Source organism: Eretmochelys imbricata, chromosome 2 (genome assembly GCF_965152235.1).
Source record: "Eretmochelys imbricata isolate rEreImb1 chromosome 2, rEreImb1.hap1, whole genome shotgun sequence".
Lineage (NCBI taxonomy): Eukaryota > Metazoa > Chordata > Testudines > Cheloniidae > Eretmochelys > Eretmochelys imbricata.
The window spans coordinates 191,238,095-191,263,180 of NC_135573.1; the positions used below are offsets into that span (position 1 = coordinate 191,238,095).

Sequence of the window (25,086 nt, forward strand, 5' to 3'; positions counted from 1 at the left end):
TTCTGACTTTGGTCTCAAAATCATTTCAGAGTTGAGAGGCAACTTTGAACCCTGCTTTGGATATGACCTCATTTCCTAGTTTAGGAGGTGGATTACGCAAATCAGTCTTTTTTTTTTTTTTTAGTGAGGGAGGAAAGGAGGATTATACAGATGTCCAGAAAGATGTTTTTGGCAGATAAATCAGACTTCTCTCCAAAAGTAGTGGACATGACAGCAGTACTTGGGACTGTAACCGTGGGTGATTATTCATTAATTTAAACAGATGAAAAACCAGTCTTTTCTCTAGCTGCATTCAGAGGTTCTTGTCAATCCTGAGACACACAACTGAGGTTGATGTAGTTATGGTTAATGGGTTTGAGGTTCAATGAAATAAGAGTGGGAGAAGAGGTGATTTTGGCCTGTGGTACAAATAATTCTTCATTTTAAAACTATATATAACCCTTTTTTCTCTCTGCAGCACAAGGCAAAGGTCACTTGCTGATTTAAACTAGAGTAAATGGTGGATTCTCTTGAACTTGAAGTCTTTAAATCATGAGTTGAGGACTTCAGTAATTCAGCCAGAGAATCTGGGTCTATTACAGGAGTGGATGGGTGAGGTTCTTTGGCCTGTGGTGTGCAGGAGGTCAGACTAGATGATCACAATGGTCCATTCTGGGCTTAAAGTCTATGAGTCTAAGTATAATTTTGTTGTAGGCCATTATTTTTAAGTCTTAATTTGTGAGACCTTGTCTGTAACTGATGGATGAATAGCATACCATGTCTTTATGCTCCTATTTAATGATATCACTACATGAGAACTATAAATTGTCTCTTTTGTACTAAAATATATTTTTGCAAAAGATCTTGCATTTAGGTCACATCTTTGTGTCGGAGACAAATATTTAAAATTGGTAAATACATAGATGGCCGCAGAATCTGAATACCTTGTGAGATCTTGCTCACATTTTTTTATTTAAACTAAATGACATTAAAGATTAGACTTTAGGGAGCAGTATGACTGCTCAGAGCTCCGGTACGAAACTGCAGAAAAACCTGAGTGTCTCTGGATTAAGTTTAGAAGTGTGAGCAACAAGAGTGATGTAGTGGTGGGAGTCTGCTATAGACCACCGGACCAGGGGGATGAGGTGAATGAGGCTTTCTTCCGGCAACTCGCAGAAGCTACTAGATCGCATGACCTGGTTCCAATGGGTGACTTTAATTCTCCTGATATCTTCTGGGAGAGCAATACAGCGGTGCATAGACAATCGAGGAAGTTTTTGGAAAATGTAGGGGACAATTTCCTGGTGCAAGTGCTAGAGGAGCCAACTATGGGGGGAGCTTTTCTTGACCTGCTGCTCACAAACCGGGAAGAATTAGTGGGGGAAGCAAAAGTGGATGGGAATTTGGGAGCCAGTGACCATGAGTTGGTTGAGTTCAGGATCCTGACACAGGGAAGAAAGGTAAGCAGCAAGATATGGACCCTGGACTTCAGGAAAGCAGACTTCGACTCCCTCAGGGAACGGATGGGTAGGATCCCCTGGGGGACTAACATGAAGGGGAAAGGAGTCCAGGAGAGCTGGCTGTATTTCAAGGAATCCCTATTGAGGTTACAGGGACAAACCATCCCGATGTGTCAAAAGAATAGTAAATATGGCAGGCGACCAGCTTGGCTTAACGGTGAAATCCTAGCGGATCTTAAACATAAAAAAGAAGCTTACAAGAAGTGGAAGGTTGGACATATGACCAGGGAAGAGTATAAAAATATTGCTCGGGCATGTAGGAATGAAATCGGGAGGGCCAAATCGCACCTGGAGCTGCAGCTAGCAAGAGATGTCAAGAGTAACAAGAAGGGTTTCTTCAGGTATGTTGGCAACAAGAAGAAAGCCAAGGAAAGCGTGGGCCCCTTACTGAATGAGGGAGGCAACCTAGTGACAGAGGATGTGGAAAAAGCTAATGTACTCAATGCTTTTTTTGCCTCTGTCTTCACTAACAAGGTCAGCTCCCAGACTGCTGCGCTGGGCATCACAGCATGGGGAGTAGATGGCCAGCCCTCTGTGGAGAAAGAGGTGGTTGGGACTATTTAGAAAAGCTGGACGCGCACAAGTCCATGGGGCCGGACGCGTTGCATCAGAGTGCTAAAGGAATTGGCAGCTGTGATTGCAGAGCCATTGGCCATTATCTTTGAAAACTTGTGGCGAACGGGGGAAGTCCCAGATGACTGGAAAAAGGCTAATGTAGTGCCAATCTTTAAAAAAGGGATGGAGGAGGATCCTGGGAACTACAGGCCAGTCAGCCTCACCTCAGTCCCTGGAAAAATCATAGAGCAGGTTCTCAAAGAATCAATCCTGAAGCACTTACATGAGAGGAAAGTGATCAGGAACAGTCAGCATGGATTCACCAAGGGAAGGTCATGCCTGACTAATCTAATCGCCTTCTATGATGAGATTACTGGTTCTGTGGATGAAGGGAAAGCAGTGGATGTATCGTTTCTTGACTTTAGCAAAGCTTTTGACACGGTCTCCCACAGTACTCTTGTCATCAAGTAAAAGAAGTATGGGCTGGATGAATGCACTATAAGGTGGGTAGAAAGTTGGCTAGATTGTCGGGCTCAATGGGTAGTGATCAATGGCTCCATGTCTAGTTGGCAGCCGGTGTCAAGTGGAGTGCCCCAGGGGTCGGTCCTGGGGCCGGTTTTGTTCAATATCTTCATAAATGATCTGGAGGATGGTGTGGATTGCACTCTCAGCAAATTTGCGGATGATACTAAACTAGGAGGAGTGATAGATACGCTGGAGGGCAGGGATAGGATACAGAGGGACCTAGACAAATTGGAGGATTGGGCCAAAAGAAATCTGATGAGGTTCAATAAGGATAAGTGCAGAGTTCTGCACTTAGGACAAAAGAACCCAATGCACCGCTACAGACTAGGGACCGAATGGCTAGGCAGCAGTTCTGTGGAAAAGGACCTAGGGGTGACAGTGGACGAGAAGCTGGATATGAGTCAACAGTGTGCCCTTGTTGCCAAGAAGGCCAATGGCATTTTGGGATGTATAAGTAGGGGCATAGCGAGCAGATCGAGGGACGTGATCGTCCCCCTCTATTTGACATTGGTGAGGCCTCATCTGGAGTACTGTGCCCAGTTTTGGGCCCCACACTACAAGAAGGATGTGGATAAATTGGAGAGAGTCCAGCGAAGGGCAACAAAAATGATTAGGGGTCTGGAACACATGACTTATGAGGAGAGGCTGAGGGAACTGGGATTGTTTAGTCTGCAGAAGAGAAGAATGAGGGGGGATTTAATAGCTGCTTTCAACTACCTGAGAGGTGGTTCCAGAGAGGATGATTCTAGACTATTCTCAGTGGTAAAAGAGGACAGGACAAGGAGTAATGGTCTCAAGTTGCAGTGGGGGAGGTTTAGGTTGAATATTAGGAAAAACTTTTTCACTAGGAGGGTGGTGAAACACTGGAATGCGTTACCTAGGGAGGTGGTAGAATCTCCTTCCTTAGAAGTTTTTAAGGTCAGGCTTGACAAAGCCCTGGCTGGGATGATTTAATTGGGGATTGGTCCTGCTTTGAGCGGGGGTTGGACTAGATGACCTCCTGAGGTCCCTTCCAACCCTGATATTCTACGATTCTATACTTATAATGTACTTAGCACTGCATTTTCTTCTACATTGCTATTAACAAGGGCCTTGAACCATAAAGAACTGTAAGTGAAAGAGTCATAAATGGTATTAATGTGACAGAGGTCTAGTTTAGCATGATATTGGGTTGCAAAATAGTTTACAGATATATTGGTATGAAACAATGGAACAGATTTTTAAAATGGAATCATACTATCTGGGTTAATGTTCTAGTGAATTCTACATGAAAAACTGGAGTTTTTTTGTACGTTCTCTTGCCCCGCATTCTCTATCTCCCTACTCCCCATGGGGGGGAGGGGGGGGAGAGAAGCAGGGAGAGAATGCATTTCTTATAGAATTAAGTATAAACATATACTGTACGAAGGCTTTTGTTTTTTAAAGATATTCATTGGATAAACTGAAAGAAGCTATAAAAATACTTTGACCTTTTCCCCCAGGAATCTTTAAACTTTTAAAATTTTCTTTCATTAAAATATTATGAATAATAATGAAATATGCAAGAAGGGGACATACACTAAATTACTCAGTAGTGGGGCTGGGCAAATTTATTTATTATTTATTTGGTTTGCTGTCAGTTTTGAGAATTGGGGGTGTGGGGGGGGATTCTGTTTGGCTGAAACCAAATTAAAAAAGCCTGTCTTGGTGATTTTTAAAGGGTTGGATTCACAAAATGTGGGGCGGGGGGGAAGGGAGGGGCAGGTTGTAATGCTGGTATTATAACAGTTAGCCAAGTTAGGGCACTGACCTCGTATGTGGGAGACCTGGGTTTAAATCCCCATTTCAAAGCAGGGGTTTGAACTCAGGTCTCCTAACTACCATACTATGGGGTATTCCGAGACGTCTGTCTCTCTCTCTCTCCTGGTGAAGCAGTTCAACTTTGTATGAAATAGCTGGGTAGTCATTAGGCCAGAGAGACACAGAAGAAATGACTGTTCAGCCTTGAGGTTAGGGTTCAAATCCATGCTCTTGAGCGGGGATTGAAACCCAGATCTCCCACAGCCCAGGTGAGTGCTTTAATGGTTGGGCTAAAAATTATAAAATGGGTAGATAGTACCATTACCACCTCTTCCTGCCATTTTGTGAATTTAGCCTGAAAAAAAAAAAAAGCTGGCCGAAACTATTGGGTGAATTAGTGTCAAATTTGCAAAGAGTTTCAGATTAACTGAACTGCATGTTTAGGTGAATATAAATTGTTTTTTTCAAACAATTTTGCCCATATCTACTCTACCTCACAAGAGGTGCTCAGTATCTCCCAAGAAGGATTCAGCCCTTATTTGAGTCAAGTAGGTACTTCTATCTTTCTGAATTATAAGACTTTTGCTTAGTTATCATAGCAAAGAATGAGAATTACAGTTCAGCAAATTGTAACAAGCCTTTCTGACCATTAAAATCTCAGATACTGCAGAGCAAGGTTATTCTCACTAGGAGAATACAACTATTTGTCTGTAAACTAAAGACAGATTTCCTGTAAGTTGTAGTGTTTGTCCCTGTTGCTGCTTTTTTGACCCCCTCTACAGTAGTAACCCTCTAGAGCTTAGTTACTAAATGAGGTCTGTGGGTGGAATTTTCAGAAGTACCCATTTGATTTAGGAGCACATGTCCTCTTGACTTTCTATGGGTATGTGTTCGTAAGTCACTCCAGGCACTTCTGAAAATTTCACCTGATATTCCACTTTTGAGCTTGGTGCAGCTCTCCTACTCTCTATAGTTCTTAAATTGGGAGGGATTAAGTAGCTTTAATGTTTTTCCTTACAGGAGAGTTACTGGTATTTGGGCTACAGACAGTTTGTAAAAGGCCAGCTAGTTTCTTGGGCATGCGGTTGGGAGAAAACATAGGGTGAGGGTCAGGAAAGTGAATAATACACTCATCAAAGTAGTTGAGTGAAAATGTTACAATGTTTTCTATTTTCTCTTAGCGTTTTACTAAAAACTCTGTTGTAGTATATTAGTTGGTTTTCAATTTTTAAAAAAACTTACAAGACTCTGTTTTCACATAGCGATTAACTGTATCACAGTGTGCATTAGCAGGATATTCCTTAGGCAGTTGAAGGCTCATAGATAGGCTCTCAAGATACCAGAGGTATGCACCAATTGCCTACAAATGCACAACATAGCAGTGGATTATTGCTGTGCTAGAATGGGTTCAATAGTATAGTTTTTTGATATTGAAAACTATTTTAAAATTAATTTTAAGAAACACAGTCCTGTCACCGCAAAAGGCTCTGTTTTCTTCTTCTCCTTAGTCCAGTACTTGCCAAGAAAGATTCTGCTAGAAGAAAATAGTCTAGATGGTCACTTGCCTTGAAAGGTTCTGTATGAGCCTGGCAGCTAAAGGGGGGGATTATATTTTGCAAGCTCTTCTGAAAAGAGGTCTTCAAAAAATGATAGGTGGCTGAAAATGATTGTATATAAATAATCCTAAAGGCAATTTACACAATACTGTCAACCAAAAGAATGCTTATGATAATTAATACTCTTCAAGCCATGGAGTGTTGGACTCCAACGTGCAGGTCAGATCTGGTGTGCTGAATGGATTAATCTGGGCCTGTGATAGATTCAATCAAGAACATTCAGCTTTTTGTAAACAAAAAAAGCACACACAAAAAGTAAATAGTTATATTGCGGGGGGGAGGACATTTATTAGATAATCAGCATTCCTTGGATAGTTATTTTGATAGTATAACCCTTATTGCTGTGCACACAATTCCAGAGAACTTTTATTAGATCAAAATAGTAAATATTGAGGCCATTTCACATAGCCCATATGAACTAACCAGGTTTCAGCTCTGGTTTCATAGATGAAGCTGCTTTCGCCTGGGGTGCCATTGCCTTGTCTTGTTTTAATAACAACAGGGTATCTTCAATAAACGACTGGTGGCAGTAAAAATAGAGTAAGACTGGTTCTTCTTTAATCCTTGTTTTATGAGGTCATTGAGACTCAGAATATTGTATTCTATTTTCTGCCAGCCTACAGCTTTCCTAGACTTTAAGGTCAGATTTCACTCTAAGTGGATCCTACAGATTCATTTTCTGAGCAGTGGCTTTAAGTTGCTTAAAGAAAAATCACCTGCCATATGAAGGTGCATTTAAAGAAAAAAATCTTTTTTCTCCTTTTGCAGTATAAACTTTTGAATCGCATTTTATTTACATCTGATAAGTCTTATTAAAACCCAGCACTGTTAGACTTGCAAACAAAGGGCTACAGCAGGGAACAATTTACTATTCTCTTTGAAAAAAGTGTACTGTAAGTGCAACATGCTGTGTCTCAGGGTTGGATCTTTTCCGTTGTCTATTTCCTTCTTTACTGAGCTGTCACATTCAGTTCGATTATACCGTATTCCCACTTGCATTTAGACTTGTTGCTTTCTTTTTGCTTTAAAAGCAGCCCTGCTCTTGAAAGCAGACCAAAAAGATGTTAAAAAGTCCTTGAGACAGCACTGCTTCTCTAGTCAGCAAAACTGTTAACAGGAAGCTGAAAACTGCTGAGCCAAACCACACTAGCCAACCTAGTAAAACAAATGCATGGAAATCTATAAGTGAACAGGATAACAAATTTCAATTGTGATGGCAGTCTCTTGCTGTGCCACTTAAGTGGATAGGTATTTGTTACATTACCTGTTTCAGTGACGACAAATTCAGTCAGTGGAACACTGAATTAAAATTTTTAATATAGTCCCTGATTTAATTAGAAAGGGGTTTTCCTTTTATACTTTACACTGTCAGTCCGCCATGGATGACACCTACTGACATGCGTTGGAAGCTTGCACAAAGATCAAAGGCAAAATGTCTTCTTTATAGTTAGTAATGTTACTGGGCTTTATTTTGGGAAAATACGATGCAAGGTACTTTTAGGACTGCTTTGATATTTCTCCTTTTTTTTTCTTTTTTTTTTTGGCAATTTACATGTGGAAGTATCCACGTTTTGTGTACAGACTGTGTTAATCATGTGCAAATTACATGCAACGGCACACTTGTGTTTGAAAATATGCTAAGTCACAGAGGAGTAACCTTAGCTTCCGACAAATTTCAGATGTCTACAAGTAGACATTTCGGAACAGGCAAATAAGTACACGTTGCACTTGCAATCATTTGAAATCATTAGACTTCAGGGTCAACACTTGATTGAGAAGAATAGGGTCAATTCACATTTCAGAACGGTTTCAGACTAACACCATTACAACCATAAATGCTACAAACTTAATATTTTTAAACCCTTGTTTTTTGGCAATAAATAGCTGATTACTTTGACATTAGAGCATTCTTTAGTTAGTACAGTATACAGTTATTACAAAAAATATAAAAATCACCTGCACAAACACATTCAGTAATTGGGAAGGGGGAATATCAAATCAATGAGTGAAGGAATGGGGCAGACCGTCTGATAAAATAGGGAACTAACTTCAGTTAAATTAGCAATAAACAAGTCCAGTAGAGTGCTGTGCCTGAGAATTAAGCCCTTCATGCCAAATGAAGAGAGGCTGCCAAATACATTGTCTGCCACATAGCCCTGAAGCATGTCTGTAGCCACTCAGTAGATGAGAGCTCCTAGGTCTGCGGGTTCTACCTTAGGAAGAATTTTCCAAAAACAGCATAGTGTGGCATACTACAGATATCAGATACCTAATCAAAACTAATTCCTTAGATATTACCTAGTGCTTGAGTCCCCACGCTCATTCTGAGGTTTATTGTAGTCATAAATCCAACTCATTGCTTCAGACACCTCCTTTACCGCCATCTGAATAAGCATCCTAAGGACGGGCTAGGATAAGCCCATTTTTTTGGAAATCTCTCTGTTAAACTCATTTGGTGGAATACCTCTTGCATGGATTTTCTCTCCTTTTCTCTCCCTTTTCAACTAACCTCTCTACACTTTTTTTTCCCTTGTTTGGAGCCCACACCTCCTAACTTCCTTCCAGGATTCTTTGTCTACATTTACACATACTTTTTCTCTCTACTCCAGATTGAGAGTAGTTTGGTCTTATGGCAGGGGTAGCTGCCCTGGGACACCACCTTTCATAGGTTGCTTTGGATTCCGGTACAAGCTGCCTGTAACAGTCCTATTGAATGAGACTAAAGCACTTGGTGGCTGGAAACCCCTCTTCCTCTGAGCCCAGAATAGGCAGGAACATAGTAGCAATATTTTTTCGTAAGAAAAGAGGAAAGGGACAGTGCACTAGAGCCCCTATCTGTTGCTTGGCAACCACTAAACCACCTTTTAGTGCACCCTGCGGATATACTGTGTGTGTGTGTGTCTGTGTGTATGTATATTTAGGAATACGTGTATCCACAATAGGTCCAGAATGTGACTAATCACATGAATTTTCAGGCCTTGTTTTCAGCAGTGAAAGAGTGACGTTTCAGAACTGAATGCTGGTGAATCCCTGGTTTAATTAGAAGGGGCTTGCCTTTTATACTTTGCACTGAACCACGCAGGTAAATAACTTTGACAAAGTAATATTTCTAATCAGCTAGAAAAGCTTGCTTTGTCACTTAGATCTAAGAATATAATTAAAAAAAAAAACTACTTTGAGCAAGAATGGAAGAACTTTTCTGATACCAATATGAGTTTGAACACTTACAAACTGGGATTTTTGATTACTGAAGCAACCTACTTCAGGTAATACTTATGTCCTTCTTTCTATTCCTTTTACTGAGATAGAGGGACTGGAACTACTGGCTGTTCCACAGATGTAATCGAGAAGAAAAGAGGCAGAATCTCCTCTGTTAGGAGCTCACGATTCTGGAGTTATCTCCCTTGCCCTATACACAAGTTAATCTGTTATATTCTTAAAGGGAAAGCACAAGACTATTTCCTTATTAAATGGGTTTTGTAATACCTGAGGGGGTATCACAATTTAGGATTTTTTTTTCATCTTTTGTTGAGGCACACAGTTGCGTTTGGACTTACTGTACTGATATATATCACATATAGTGAAAGCATGGATTCTTACAAACACTAAGCAACCCTACTCACACATTATAAGTTTAAGAAGGAGGAATCCATCTACCTTTTTGCTGTTTAAAAACTAGTAAACTCTAACCATTGTTAGAGGATTAGACAAAGTTAATAGAAACTTTAGTAGATATCTTTTATGGGTAACCTTAATTCTGAATTTCCTGGGTTTACAATGCTTGGGTTTGGGGATAATTACAACATCTCTGTAATATTTTTTTACACTTAAATTACTGATGAGTACTCTCAACTTTAACCCAATCAGTGTAGTTTTTTGTAGGGGATATCTACTTTAAAAACTTCTAAGGAAGGAGATTCCACCACCTCCCTAGGTAACGCATTCCAGTGTTTCACCACCCTCCTAGTGAAAAAGTTTTTCCTAATATCCAACCTAAACCTCCCCCACTGCAACTTGAGACCATTACTCCTCGTTCTGTCATCTGCTACCACTGAGAACAGTCTAGATCCATCCTCTTTGGAACCCCCTTTCAGGTAGTTGAAAGCAGCTATCAAATCCCCCCTCATTCTTCTTTTCAGCAGACTAAATAATCCCAGTTCCCCCAGCCTCTCCTCATAAGTCATGTGCTCAGCTTCTCGTCCACTGTAACCCCTAGGTCCTTTTCTGCAGAACTGGTGCCTAGCCATTTGGTCCCTAGTCTATAGCAGTGCATGCGATTCTTCCGTCTTAAGTGCAGGACTCTGCATTTGTCCTTGTTGAACCTCATCAGATTTCTTTTGGCCCAATCCTCTAATTTGTCTAGGTCCCTCTGTATCCTATCCCTACCCTCCAGCGTATCTACCTCTCCTCCCAGTTTAGTGTCATCTGCAAACTTGCTGAGGGTGCAATCCACACCATCCTCCAGATCAGTAATGAAGTTATCGTACAAAACCGGCACGAGGACCGACCCTTGGGGCACTCCACTTGATACCGGCTGCCAACTAGACATGGAGCCATTGATCACTACCCGTTGAGCCCGACAATCTAGCCAGCTTTCTATCCACCTTATAGTCCATTCATCCAGCCCATACGTCTTTAACTTGCTGTCAAGAATATTGTGGGAGACCGTGTCAAAAGCTTTCCGAACGTCAAGGAACAACACGTCCACTGCTTTCGCCTCATCCACAGAGCCAGTTATCTCGTCATAGAAGGCAATTAGATTAGTCAGGCATCACTTGCTCTTGGTGAATCCATGCTGACTGTTCCTGATCACTTTCCTCTCCTCTAAGTGCTTCAGAATTGATTCCTTGAGGACCTGCTCCATGATTTTTCCAGGGTCTGAGGTGAGGCTGACTGGCCTGTAGTTCCCAGGATCCTCCTTCTTCCCTTTTTTAAAGATGGGCACTACATTAGCCTTTTTCCAGTCGTCTGGGACCTCCCCCGATCACCATGAGTTTTCAAAGATAATGGCCAATGGCTCTGCAATCACATCCACCAACTCCTTTAGCACTCTCGGATGCAGCGCATCCGGCCCCATGGACTTGTGTTCGTCCAGCTGATCTAAATCATCCCGAACCACTTCTTTCTCCACAGAGGGCTGGTCGCCTCCTCCCCATGCTGTGCTGCCCAGTGCAGCAGTCTGGGAGCTGACCTTGTTCGTGAAGACAGAGGCAAAAAAAGCATTGAGTACATTAGCTTTTTCCACATCCTCTGTCACTAGGTTGCCTCCCTCTTTCAGTGAGGGGCCCACACTTTCCTTGACTTTCTTCTTGTTGCTAACATACCTGAAGAAACCCTTCTTGTTACTCTTATCATCTCTTGCTAGCTGCAACTCCAGGTGTGTTTTTGGCCTTCCTGATTTCACTCCTGCATGCCTGAGCAATATTTTTATACTCTTCCGTGGTCATTTGTCCAATCTTCCACTTCTTGTAAGCTTCTTTTTTGTGTTTTAAGATCAGCAAGGATTTCACTATTAAGCCAAGCTGGTCGCCTGCCATATTTACTATTCTATCTATACGTCGGGATGGTTTGTCCCTGTAACCTCAATAAGGATTCTTTAAAATACAGCCAGCTCTCCTGGACTCCTTTCCCCCTCATGTTATTCTGCCAGGGGATCCTGCCCATCAGTTCCCTGAGGGAGGCAAAGTCTGCTTTTCTGAAGTCCAGGGTCTGTATTCTGCTGCTCTCCTTTCTTCCCTGTGTCAGGATCCTGAACTCAACCATCTCATGGTCACTGCCTCCCAGGTTCCCATCCACTTTAGCTTCCCCTACTAATTCTTCCCAGTTTGTGAGCAGCAGGTCACGAGCTCTTCCCCTAATTGGTTCCTCCAGCACCTGCACCAGGAAATTGTCCCCTACACTTCCTGGATTGTCTGTGCACCGCTGTATTGCTCTCCCAGCCGGTATCAGGGTGATTGAAGTCTCCCATGAGAACCAGGCCTGCGATCTAGTAACTTCCATTAGTTGCCGGAAGAAAGCGTCGTCCACCTCATCCCCCTGAGCCGGTGGTCTATAGGAGACTCCCATCACGACATCACCCATGTTGCTCACGCTTCTAAACTTAATCCAGAGACTCTCAGGTTCTTCTGCAGTTTCATTCCGGAGCTCTGAACAGTCATACTGCTCTCTTACATACAGTGCAACTCCCCCACCTTTTCTGCCCTGCCTGTCCTTCCTGAACAGTTTATATCCATCCATGACAGTACTCCAGTCATGTGAGTTATCCCACCAAGTCTCTGATATTCCAGTCACATCATAATTCCTTGACTGTGCCAGGACTTCCAGTTCTCCCTGCTTGTTTCCCAGGCTTCTTGCATTTGTGTATAGGCACTTGAGATAATTCGCCGATCCTCCCGCTTTCTCAGTGTGTCCTTTGCATTTGCCCTGTCCTGGTACATGAGACTTCTATTTCAGTTGAAGGAAAACTATGGCATATCTGCAATTTTCCTTTGAGGAAAAGTATGAAGTAAAGATACAATTCTTCAACTTAAATGTTCTGTCTAGTCTTTTAAGGATGCTATAGGGCTAGAAGAGGTATGGTAGTTCAGTATGCGTTCTGTAGCCACAACTTTCTAGCCTTTTCACATCAGAAAAATTAGGACAGAAGCAAAAATATTAGACTTAGTTTGTACACTTCAACAAGTTTTCTGCTTCACAAGCAGTCTGCATTTTGCTGCTGTAGTTGCTAACACTGACATAGCCTGCAGCCCTATTAAACTGCAAATGTGAATATGACTTAATCGGTTCCTAAATGGGCATCAAACTTGATGCTTAAGTATTTTATGCTGATGGATTTCTGAAATTGAATTGTATTTCTGTTTATACTGCCAATTATGCTTGACAGTACATGAATAATGTATATCCACAGCTTATTAAGTATCTGCAAAGTCCATTGCCTTTGTTTTATAGAGTTAATGACAAAAACGTGACCAAACCAGTTTTAACTTTCTGCATGTAAAAAACCTTTCGTTTGTTTAAACTATTTTATTCACTCTTCAATAAAAAATTACAAACAGATATAAAAGGGAATATAATATTGTAGATAAGCAAAACAAAATACATAATACCACTACTAAATTTAGTTATACCCCCTAAATATTACTGGATACTCAAAGCTAACAGGATACTAGTGTTTGGTAATGTTACCTTCTGTGGATCAGTTCTTAAATCTCAGGTGGAGAACATAGTGGATTAAAGCTTCAGACCTTTTTCTGTCCCTAGGATGGCCAATAAAATTCAGTTCTTGGAGAACAGTACCTTACCTACAAAGAGTGCTTTTAATATGTGTAAAAGTATTACAGTACCAACTCTAACAATATATAAACTAGATACCGGTGTGCTCAAGATGTTGACTGTAGCGCTAATGGTAGAGTGTGTGTTTTGCATGTATGTTCCTTTCCATGCTCCTCTGCAGTCCTGAGTTTGAATATGAAGCTAGACTGCTACTAGAGAGATGGTGCTGTTTTTTTACTTTTTTTAAAAAAGGGGCAATTGACCATTGTAACTGGGTCAGTAAGGGACGTGGTGGCTTCTCCATAACTTGGCATCTTTAAATCAATGTGGGTGTCTTTAAGAAAATATGCTGTAGCTGACCCCCAAGATATGGGCTTGATGCAGGTATGACTGGGTGAAATTCTGTGGTACAGAAGGTCAGACTAGGTCGTCATAATGGCTTTTTTTGGCTTTATAATCCATAAAGATAATGGCTCTTAAAGGTTCATTAGGAGAGCATCATGGAAAACAGGCCCAAATCCTGCAAGCTGCTCCATGCAGGCAGACCTTGCACCCACACAACGCATTGTGTGGGATCAAGCAACCTCAGCAGTCCCTTTGTGTGTATTTATTATGATGTAGTCTTCGTTACATGATTGTATACTATTCCTCCCCCCTTCCCCCTCAAGATCTCTCCCTATAATCAGATTGATGCTTCTGTTGCTATTAATACATAGAAAGAATACAATAATTAAAGGCTTGATCCTGCAACCAACTGAGCTTTGCATGCTACTGAGTTCATAGAATCCTGAGGGAGTGTGCTGCGCCCCCTATGGAAGTGATGTGCAATCCATAGGCTTCCCAGCCAGCAGGGTGCCTTCTGCAGAGAAGCACATGGCTCCAGGATGCTGCAGGGAGGGAGATTTGGGCTGTGGTCATTTCAACCACTGACTTTCTCCCTGGATATTTATATCTTCCAAGATACATCAGTCTCTGCTCTGAAATATACTATTGCTGAATTCTTGCATTGCTACTTCAGAGGACACTGAAGAACAAAAATGCTCATAGGGGGCTCTTCTTTTTTGACACTTTTACTAGGTCAGGATATCCTCAGGCTGTTCTTGTCCCTTAGTATCTGGGTTATGAGCACTTTACTAGCACTTATACTTGAATCACAGTAGCGTGTAACTGCTGTAGTATGCAACTAATTCTTCTGTTTTGTTTTTGGTCCACGGCTTACTGTAGTAACACAGTATTTAAAGTCTTCAGTGTACTGTCCTTATAAACATAAAAGAAACCGTTTAGTAGCCGTCTTAAAAAGAGAGAACCATTACATTGCCTTTTAACAATGAAGCACATTTTTAAAGTGAAAATTTTAAATTCCTTCCTTGGTTGCATACACCTGCAACAGCAGCCCTCTAAGCAACCTTCTAAAGACAAAAGGAAACGAGACCTTTTTTCAGTTTGGCATAAATGCACCTGTGTTTGCTGTGACATCAACAGCAAAGCTTACGCAGTCAACCCACAACTGGTGAAAGAGTTGGATGTAAAACGCTGGAAGAGAACACAAAAAGTGCTAGTTTCGGTTACACTAGCAAATCAAAAGAAAACAGTTGTTACATCAAATGTGCCTTGTGTTCCTGGAACGTGTGAAACCTCCAAAGAGTGTTGTAAACTAAAATGGTATTGCTGTATTCTGCTGAAAAGGACAGAGGGTCTCTTTGAAGTATACTGCAATACATAAGAACCCACCTGAACGCACAAAAAAAAAAACGCTTTGCAAAATGCTACTTTAGAATTAATGTGCAGAATGTAATGTTAAGACCAAACGGGGCTATTGGACGAACACAAGTGAACTGGCATTGGACAGAAGTTTGAGAAGGTTATAAATATCAACAGTTAAGAACAGATACTTTATTCCTAAATCCTAGAATAAAAGGGTGTTTTAAAACTTCTCAATGGAAAATAAAACTGAATATTCATGTGCAGAAACAAGTGGTTGATCAACTTCTTAATTCCTTTTACTGACAGGGAATTCAAAACAGTCCATAATGGGTAAGCACAGTATGTCATTTCATAATGAGAACGATTCAAAATCGCCAAAAATGTACAAACAAAAACCTAACCAACTGAGTAAGCTATCAATGGAATGAACTAAAAGGCCATCACGTAAAAACCTGGCTTCTGCCCCAAAGTGCATACTCCTAAGCGATGAGGCAAATAAAGCTCAAAAATGGACAAGAAGGTAGGCCAGTGGAAGAGAAGGACAAGGGCAGCGCTAATAGGATTGCACAGTGACTGGACCCACGGGAAGGAGGCTCTTGAGGAACTCCACCAGGATGTCAACAATTTCCATCCCACCATCAACCTCAGCCTTGACCAGTCCACACAAGACATCCACTTCTTGGACACTGCAGTGCAAATAAGCAATGGTCACATAAACACCACCCTATACCAGAAACCTACTGACCGCTATACTTACCTACATGCCTCCAGCTTTCACCCAGACCACATCACACGATCTGTTATCTACAGCCAAGCTCTAAGATACAACCGCATTTGCTACAGTCCCTCAAACAAACACCTACAGGAGCTCTATCAAGCATTCTCACAACTACAATACACACCTGCTGAAGTGGAGAAACAGATTGACAGAGCCAGAAGGGTACCCAGAAGTCACCTACCACAGGACAGGCCCAACAAAGAAAATAACAGAACGCCACTAGCCGTCACCTTCAGCCCCCAACTAAAACCTCTCCAGCGCATCATCAGCAGCAGCGCATTAGTTGGGGATTGGCCCTGCTTTGAGCAGGGGGTTGGACTAGATGATCTCCTGGGGTCCCTTCCAGCCCTAATATCCTGATAATATGAAGGAACTACAACCTATCCTGAAGGACGATCCCTCACTCTCACAGACCTTGGGAGACAGGCCAGTCCTTGCTTACAGACAGCCCCCCAACCTGAAGCAAATACACACCAGCAACTACACACCACACAACCCAGGAACCAATCCCTGCAACAAATCCCGGTGCCAACTCTTTCTGCATATCTATTCAAGGGACACCATCATAGGACCTAACCACATCAGTCACACCATCAGGGGCTCGTTCACCTGCACATCTATCAATGTGATATATGCTTTCATGTGCCAGCAATGCCTCCTTGCCATGTACATTGGCCAAACCAGACAGTCTCTATGCAAAAGAATAAATGGACACAAATCTGACACCAGGAATTGTAACATTCAAAAACCAGTAGGAGAGCACTTCAATCTCCCTGGACACTCAAAAACAGACTTAAAATTGGCAATTCTTCAACGAAAAAACTTCAAAAACAGACTCCAACGAGACACTGCAGAACTGGAATTCATTTGCACACTGTACACCATCAGATTAGGCCTGAATAAAGACTGGGAGTGGATGGTCTCTACAAAAAGTAATTTTCCCTCTGCTGATACTCACACCTTCTTGTCAACTGCTGGAAATGGGCCACCTTGATTGCATTGGCCCCGTTTGCACTACAAAAGTCATTTTCCCTCCCTTGGTATTCACCCCTTCTTGTCAACTTTTGAGAATAGGCCACTTGCACCTTAATTGAATTGGCTCGTTAGCACCCACTTGGTAATGCAACTCCCATCTTTTCATGTACTGTAATATATATTCTTTTTACTGTATTTTTCACTCCATTCATCTGATGAAGTGGGTTTTAGCCCACGAAAGCTTATAAATGTGTTAGTCTCTACGGTGCCACAAGGACTCCTTGTTGATTTTGCTGATACAGACTAACATGAAGAGACTAACTCTGAAACAGTTACTCAGTAACTCATTTTCTTTTTTACAATGAAGATGGCACTAAACTTTACTGTTTAGGTTACCTCGTTCTTGTGAGCTAGAACCTTGGCAGTCATGACGTTCCAATTTTAACCTCAATCCACATAAAAGATTTGTTTGACATAAGACGTAAAATGCAAATGATTGTCCACTCACACTGCAGCTGTCATCGTAGATACATGGTGGAGATTGTGCATGACTGGAGAACAGCGTTAATAAGTATATGGCAGAAGAGAAATATGGCATCCTGGAGCAATAGATTGTGCAAAAACATCATGTATCATAACCAGCACATAATTCCAAGACCACCTAAAATAGTCTCAAGGATTTGAGAGCCACTTTGACATGTGAAACCAATTCCTCCTCTAACTCTAGCAAGCAAAATTGTGTTTTAAGCTTGGAAACTCGTTTAATTTAGGAAGCTATTGAGACTTCGCAGCTGAAATGCCAACCTGCAGTTTCTGTCATAGGAAGCTAGGATGTTAAATCTAAGGTTTAGTTCACACTATCAAGTTTTGCCATCATACTTAGGTAAGCTAGGAGTGGGTGGAAGGGTGGGTGGGGAGAAATCACACCTACTTTCTCCCCTCCCAGCGGACTTAGCTGTGCTAGAAAAAAACCCAGTTTAAATCCAACTGTGCTGAGAGAGCAGCACTTCTGTCAACATAGGTAATGTAGTTCATGGAGATGGTGTTACTGTGCTATCAAACTCCTCCTGTCTGCTAATGGTGCACCTACACTAGGGGACCCTGCTGGTGTAGCTATACCAGCAAATCATTTGCTATGTAGACAAGCCTTTAGCAATGGTGTGGTCCCAAAATGTATATCTGTAAGGGTGGATTGATTTAAATCGTAATTTAAATTAGCAAATAGGAAGCCTTGATTTAAATTATCTATTGTAATCTTAACTTGGCATTTGTACTTTTTAGTTATTTTCCTAAATTGGTTGGTGCCATTTGGCATTACATTTTGCTGATCAGGAGGATAAACTGTTATATTCTTACACATTTAAGCAATTATATAGCTTAATATGCATTTATTCAGATTCTTAATTTTTACATTTTTTTCATTTTAGAAAATGGCAAAAGATGCATTTCTTATTTACTATATATTTTTTTTTACTTGTGATTTGTGTCAGGGTGCCTTTGGAAATTGGAATTCAATTAAATGCACAAAAACATCATTTTAAAATTGTTAACTAAAACGACCTTAAGTGTGCTGGTTACATTAAAGAAAAGTTTATCAAAACATGTTTTTCATTTAAAACCAACTTACTAAACAAAGGAAATATCTGTAGTTGGTGAATTTAACTTTCTGGTTACCTTGTCCTTCAAGATTTTAGAACTAGTAGATCTCATTCTTTCACACGTAGTTTTCCTGATTAGATTAGATTAGATTAGAAGTGGAAAACTGGTTTTTCTGCTTTTTCACCTCTCAATGTGTTTCTCAACTTGAGTGAACTAGTAGTTGAACTGAACTAGTTGAATAAACTAAAATGAAAATATTCTCTCTGTACTTTCAGAAGAAGCTACTGCTGTTCTTTAGCACTTCAGAAACTCTGGTTCCACATGCTTAACCAATGAATTCCATAAATTTAGTGGAATGACTTTCTTAAAATATTGGCAGCAAATATGAACTGCTTAATATTTTTTTATTTACTATACTTTTTAAATCTGTTTTTATCCACCCTGATATCTCTGCAGGACTCTGTGGGGAGGCTAAAGTACTATCAAGTATTCTGAGTAAAGTACTGTCTTCCTATCAGAACTGAATTGTCAGCTGGTATCGGATTGTTCAGGCCTGTCTTTTGTTCTGTTCCATTGCTGCCATAAACAACTGGTTCCATTGTATGTGTTTTCCAGTCAAGTGAGACCAGTCTTTCAGTTACTAAACTTACTGCATGATCTGTTATAAAAGTGGGTAATAAAAAAACAAGTTTCCTGTCTCTGCAGAGCATATTTATCTCTGTTGTAATATGTTACTTCTGAATATAGTTAAATTCAGTAGATGAAGGGGATTATTATAGCTTTCAGAAAGAACTCTATATATAGTAATATAGAAATGGTGAGGTTAGTTTTAAATGAGATTTCATTGCCCTTCAGTGGGTCGTTCCTTTTTCTGCAGAGATACCAGGCCTTTATCATCTACCTCATACAACCTATGGGCATGAGGAAAATATTTTTCTACTGATAATTCTACCTACTTATTTTCCTCAAAGATTGGATTTGCAAGGCTAAATTTAAAATTTTTTCACATGTAAAAAGGTCAGTAGAAAAAGGTCAGTATGCTACTTTCACTGTAGCAATAGATTTCTTGAAAATTTACTGTTTCTTAAAGTTTTATGTTCTACAAACCTGGGTCCTGCTTCTGCAAGGACTTATGTTTGTGCTTTACTTCACACACGTCAGGTAGCTCCATTGAAGACAATGGGATTGCTTTCACTGCATAAAATTAAACTCATTTGTAAGCCTTAGCAGTATCATGGCCCACGTTTAGTTTTCACCAGATTCACGTCGGATTGCAGATATTGTCACAAGATGTCATAAATAATCTGACTTGTGTCTCATCTAAGAAAGATGGGTGGGGCATAAAAGTAATTAAATCAAACACATGAAGGAATGAAAAGCACAATTTGCAAAAGTGCATAATTTTTTAAGAGTCCTGAATATAAGTGACACTTGAGTTAGAGGATAGTCTCTTGTCAGGAACTTCCAGAATGCTGTATGATTAGATCCATTTTATAAATGAATTCTTGTTGCTCTGAAACATAAAGAGCATTTTATTTATTTATTTATTTTTTCAACTGCACATATTCAAAAAATCTACTCCGTGCTGATTAGGCCACAGCTGGAGTATTGTGTCCAGTTCTGGGCACCACGTTTCAGGAAAGAGGTGGACAAACTGGAGAAAATCCAGAGGAGAGCAACAAAAATGATTAAAGGTCTAGAAAGCATGCTTATAGAATATCAGGGTTGGAAGGGACCTCAGGAGGTCATCTAGTCCAACCCCCTGCTCAAAGCAGGACCAATCCCCAATTTTTGCCCCAGATCCCAAATGGCCCCCTCAAGGATTGAACTCACTACTTTGGGTTTAGCAGGCCAATGCTCAAACCGCTGAGCTGTCCCTCCTCCCCCCCGCCCCCCATTTGCTGAGAGAAGATTGAAAAAATTGTGTGTGTTTACTCAGGAGGTGAGTTGACGTAACAGTTTTCAAGAGTATATAAAAGATTGTTAGGAGGAAGGAAAAATTGTTCTCCCCTCCCCGCACACAGTCCCTAGGTACCCCCTGCTGGCATCCTGACCTACCACCCCTCCCCCATGCATTCCCTAGCTACCCCCTGCCCGCACATAGCCCCTAGTTACCCTCTGCCTATACCCTGAGTGGTTTTCAAACTTTTTGAGCTGAGTCCCTGCTTTGTTATATTTTTTGGTTGCATCCCTCCACAACTCAGGCAAGTGGGTGGCCTGCTGAGGTGAGTCAGGGGGTGGAGGTAGCATTCCCTCCCTGGACCCCGCTGTGTGGAGCTGGCTGAGCCCCCTCTTCCCCTCCCCCCCCCCCCCAAAAAAGGAAGTCTAACTACACTTATCCCCAAGGGTCGTCCCCCCCAGCCTGGAGCCCAGAGTTCCCCCACACACCCGCTAGGCCCTGGAGTTTTAGAGCATGTTGAGAGGGGCCTCAGCAAGAAAAAGGTTGAGGACCCCTGGTCTAGAGATAATACTTAGTCCTACCATGAATGCAGGGGATTGAACTAGATGACCTCTCAGGTCCCTTCCAGTCCTACATTTCTATGATTCTGTGTGCAAGTGTCTTCCTAGTTTGCGCAGAGAAGTATTGTGAATTCATGCATAATGACCAGATTTGCACATGCAAATAGGGAGTTGTGTGTAGCTGGTCATTTGCATATGAGCATACAATTCATATGAGTTGCCAAAATTGTGTGTGTGTGAGAGAGAGTGTGAGGAGATATAAAGTAACCAAATACTTCTTAGATACTGAAGAGCAACAGTCGAAAAGACATAGCTTCTTGTGTTCTTTTGATTATATAGGTATTTACCATAAATTCTTATATGAAATAGCAATCTGTTTGTACTTTCTTTGTTACTAAACTACTGTATTTTAAATACAACAGACATTAAGTTTTTTCTAAGTCAGGAAGAATTGATGGTGATAGCTTTTAATTAAGTTTTAATATCTTCTTATAGCAAGCATTTTGTGTATCCAATATAAAAATCTAAATGATATTACAATTTAATCAGCTTTTGGTAAATACAGTTTCAGACTAGTATTTTGGTTGTACAAAGGTTAATGAGGAATGCAAACTGGTGACCCATATTAAACCCAATTCCTAAAATTCATGTGACTTTCTATTATTTTTATAAAGAAATATGTTTAGATAAGTAGGAAAATGTTAAACTCCATGTCTAGCGCTTGAGTTTCTGAAATTGTAAGTACAGTCGTACTTCACTTCTAGGGACACAGTCAACTTAAAATCTGGTCAGTTTTAAAAAAAAAATGAATGGAGTAGTTTCATCTCTCTCTCATCCTTTTGTACTTTTATAATTACATCTTCCCATTTTAAAAAAAAAAAAATTCTTTGTTGCTCAGTCAAAAAATTCACAGGTGCAGTAGGGAAATTTTCTAACTGAAACAAAACATGAAACTCTTGTACATAAAATGCTACCAGGTTCAGAAGTGAACAGACCTAGTTCTCTAATCTTTGTTAGATTAATCTTAGATTTTACTTACATTAATAGTAGTTAAAAATATGCAGACTATCGACTTAAAAGTGTTGTATGATAGGTGTCATTTTTTACTCTGATTTCTTAGTGGTTGACTTTGATTCATCCCATAGCACGGTACAAAGGTTGAATTATTAAGTTTTTAAAGTCTAATGACTCAAGCACAAAATATTAGATTCATGAGCTGATATGGTCATTAATTTAACTAATGTCCAGACATGGAATTCTTTAGAAAAATAAGTGTAATTGAATGCTGTTTTCCTCATGCATAGAAAAAGAGTGATTTCCTGGGGTTTAAATATATTCCTATCTGTGAATCATCTGTTTGATTTATTAAACCTTTTTTCATTCTAGGTCAGAGATACAAATTTACCGACTTACCGAGACTGCAATAAAAATCCTCCATTCCCCACATTTTTTGCTGATGGAGAAGAAGAGCTACCAGAAGACTTGTACGATCAGGAAGTTTTCCAGTTCACGGATCCCTCTGTCACATATGTTTAGTGGTATTGACATCTTTAAGAATGTGCACATTATTTCTGTGAACTTTGCAATGCTGAACAATTACAAACCCAGAAACTGCACTCTAGCTGAATGACCTGAACGCATCAAACATTGTTGGGTTTGTTTTTTTTTTTCAGGTAGCAAGATTTACTTGTTCCAAAACCATATTAAAACAGTGGGTGGTGGTAAGTTGGTGTGTCTGAGGGAAGGGTTGCAAAGTAATGGATATATTGCTGACTTACCTTTTTACATTACAAAATTGCCTCTTGTAACTTTTTCCCTTTCACAGACTGCCAAGATTTATATTACTTTAAATCCATTGTCTTGGAATTATGTGCATCAGTTACATGATTGATGAAGTTGAGACTATTAACAGAACAAAATGTATAGTTATTTTTTCCCCTGAGGGATATGTACTGATTAACTTTGACTAAACAGAAAATAAAATTTATTAAATATCCCATTTAGCCATCTGGGGACATAAATGGACTGTTTAGGACTTTACAAAGAATGGACTTGAAAATGTTGAGTAGAACGGGTCAGGAGAGGGGGGAAGAATTCTAACTCTCTCTTCAGGCCTAACACCAGAGGCAATTGCCCCGAAGTGCCTCTGGAGCTGTAATCTTTTCCACCTTTCATTTCCCTTTCTTCATCAAAGTGCCTTTCCTCTTTATTTTAATGCTATGCGTTCAGAGCAACAGTTATACAATAAAAGTTTCCTAGAGGAAAGAATGAGACTAGCAGTGTCTGTCTGGTAAGAGTTGTGGCAGTGCTGGCTGGCTAGAAAGGCTAGACATTTTCAGTAATGTGGACACAAGGACTACAGTTGCTGCCTATTTGTCCCCTTCAGTGGTAGCTTGTTCTGATAACTTCACGAAAATGTCCCTCGCATACTGTCTCTGGAGAGATATGTCCCCTTCAATTGTCTTCATATCTGAGATTTTATATGGTTATGGAAGACCTACCCTAGTCATCTTTGTCATTTAACAAAAATGAGCCGAGTGTGAGGGGTCTGTTGTACAATTAATTTCTCCCTATCACTCCTATCTTCTACCCAAGTATTCTTTTATAATGGTCAAAGTGCAAGTACTCTCCCTTTGGCTTTCTCTACCTTCCGTAAGTTATTTACTGTTTAAAGGCCTGATTCTTTTAACCATTACTTTACTTGCATGAACGTTTCCTTTGAAGTCCATAGGACTAATCACAAGCGTAAAATTAAGTATGTGCCTATCTGTTTGCTGAATTAGCACCTAATTGCCTACCACGTACTTTGCATGGTATAAGATTTTCATTCACATGTAATGTTGGGGAGGAGTGCATCCCTAGGTAAAGTCCCGTTTTATGTCTACAGTTCATGTAATGCTTGTCAGGAAATCCATCCATTAATTTTGTGCAGCTTCATGACAAAAGTTGATGTACTTTAAAATGTATTTTATATTTTACTAAACGATTTACCGAAACCTTGAGAACAAATATGTATGCCCATTCCAGAGGTGAGGTCCCATCCTATTTAAAAGCAATATTCATGGAGTTAGTTATCTTAGTTTATCCCTGAAATTTACTGAAGGTAGTTTGAAATTGTTGTTCTAATCTCTTGGATACAGTATACCTTTTACACACATTAGATATTCACAGGGGACATAGTAGTTTGGGAAGGATAATGTTGATATACTTAGTGCACACAATACAGAACTGTGAACTGGTAATATCTATGTTGTTACCACATAGCTTGGTTTAATCTCAGCAAGTATCTCTAAGTATAAGTAAATAGGGATACTGCATAACTCTCTCCCTTTACCCCTTCAAAAATAAAGATCAGGTCAGTCACCAATGCTCATATATCATAAACCTTAGAAGTACATTGCTAAGAAGTTAGCACTAGCCCTTTCCATAAGTCACGTATTCCAATTGGTTTTTTTAAGTGTCCATGAGAAAGTGGAATGTCGTAATCTGATGCACTGAATGGTCCTACTAATACTTGCAGTTTAGCCTCCTGCTGGCAACAATGATATTGTTTCCTGAGGATAAACCCTTCAGTGTTTGACCTGATGAACCTCCAAGTTTTTATAACATCTTAATTTTATTTTTATTTTTATTGCTCTGTGAATATAATGTAAATTAAAGGCGTATCTGAAAGACAGCCATTCATGTCTTTTTGTGCAACTATATTTGCAGTGGTTAATACTGTGCAGCTGCACATATAGAATGAAAGTAAAGAAACCAATCAAATGTAGCTTAACATTAATAAACTTTTCATAATAAAGAAGGGGAATTTGTCATCTAATCTTTCAAGTGTAAAATGATATGTAAGTGGAATGGGAGATTTGATATGTCTATCTACATTTCATAAAGTCTAGATTCATAGATTGCAAGGTCAGAAGGGACAAGTGTGATCAACTAGTCTGCCCTCCTGTATAAAGCAGACTGTAGGGACTTTCCTGAATTAAAAGTTCTAGAAGTACAAGTTTTTAGAAGAGGCATTCGTAGTAGGGGGGAAAATACAACCTACCTCTTCAAGAGAGTGACTTGGTTTCAAAGTTAGCAAGTTTAGTTAAGGCAATCAGGGTGAGGGACAGGGGAGGACAGAGGCAATTGTGGACTGAAAGTCGACCTATGGTGTGCGTACGCCTTCTGTGAATCATTTGAAAAGTAAGAAAATGGGGAAATCCACTCCCCAAAAATGGTTTAACTGGGCCAATAAGCATAAGAAAACTTCAAAATATACAATGAATTTTGCATATGAGGTGGTGCTGAGGTCCACATCCAGGACATCTGGGGAAACAGTTCT

General features: G+C 40.3%; 1 protein-coding gene across 2 annotated transcripts in view; it reads left to right on the forward strand.

The window, feature by feature from the left end:
* The window catches only part of MRPL3 (mitochondrial ribosomal protein L3), a 61,923-nt gene extending 37,359 nt beyond the window's left edge, over positions 1 to 24,564 (forward strand). For both annotated transcript variants that reach the window (XM_077811184.1, XM_077811183.1), the window contains exon 10: positions 22,149 to 24,564. In XM_077811184.1, coding sequence (XP_077667310.1) covers positions 22,149 to 22,298 — 150 coding nt within the window. In that variant the 3' untranslated portion in view covers positions 22,299 to 24,564. The remainder of the gene's footprint in view (positions 1 to 22,148) is intronic.
* The last annotated feature ends 522 nt before the right edge of the window (positions 24,565 to 25,086 follow it).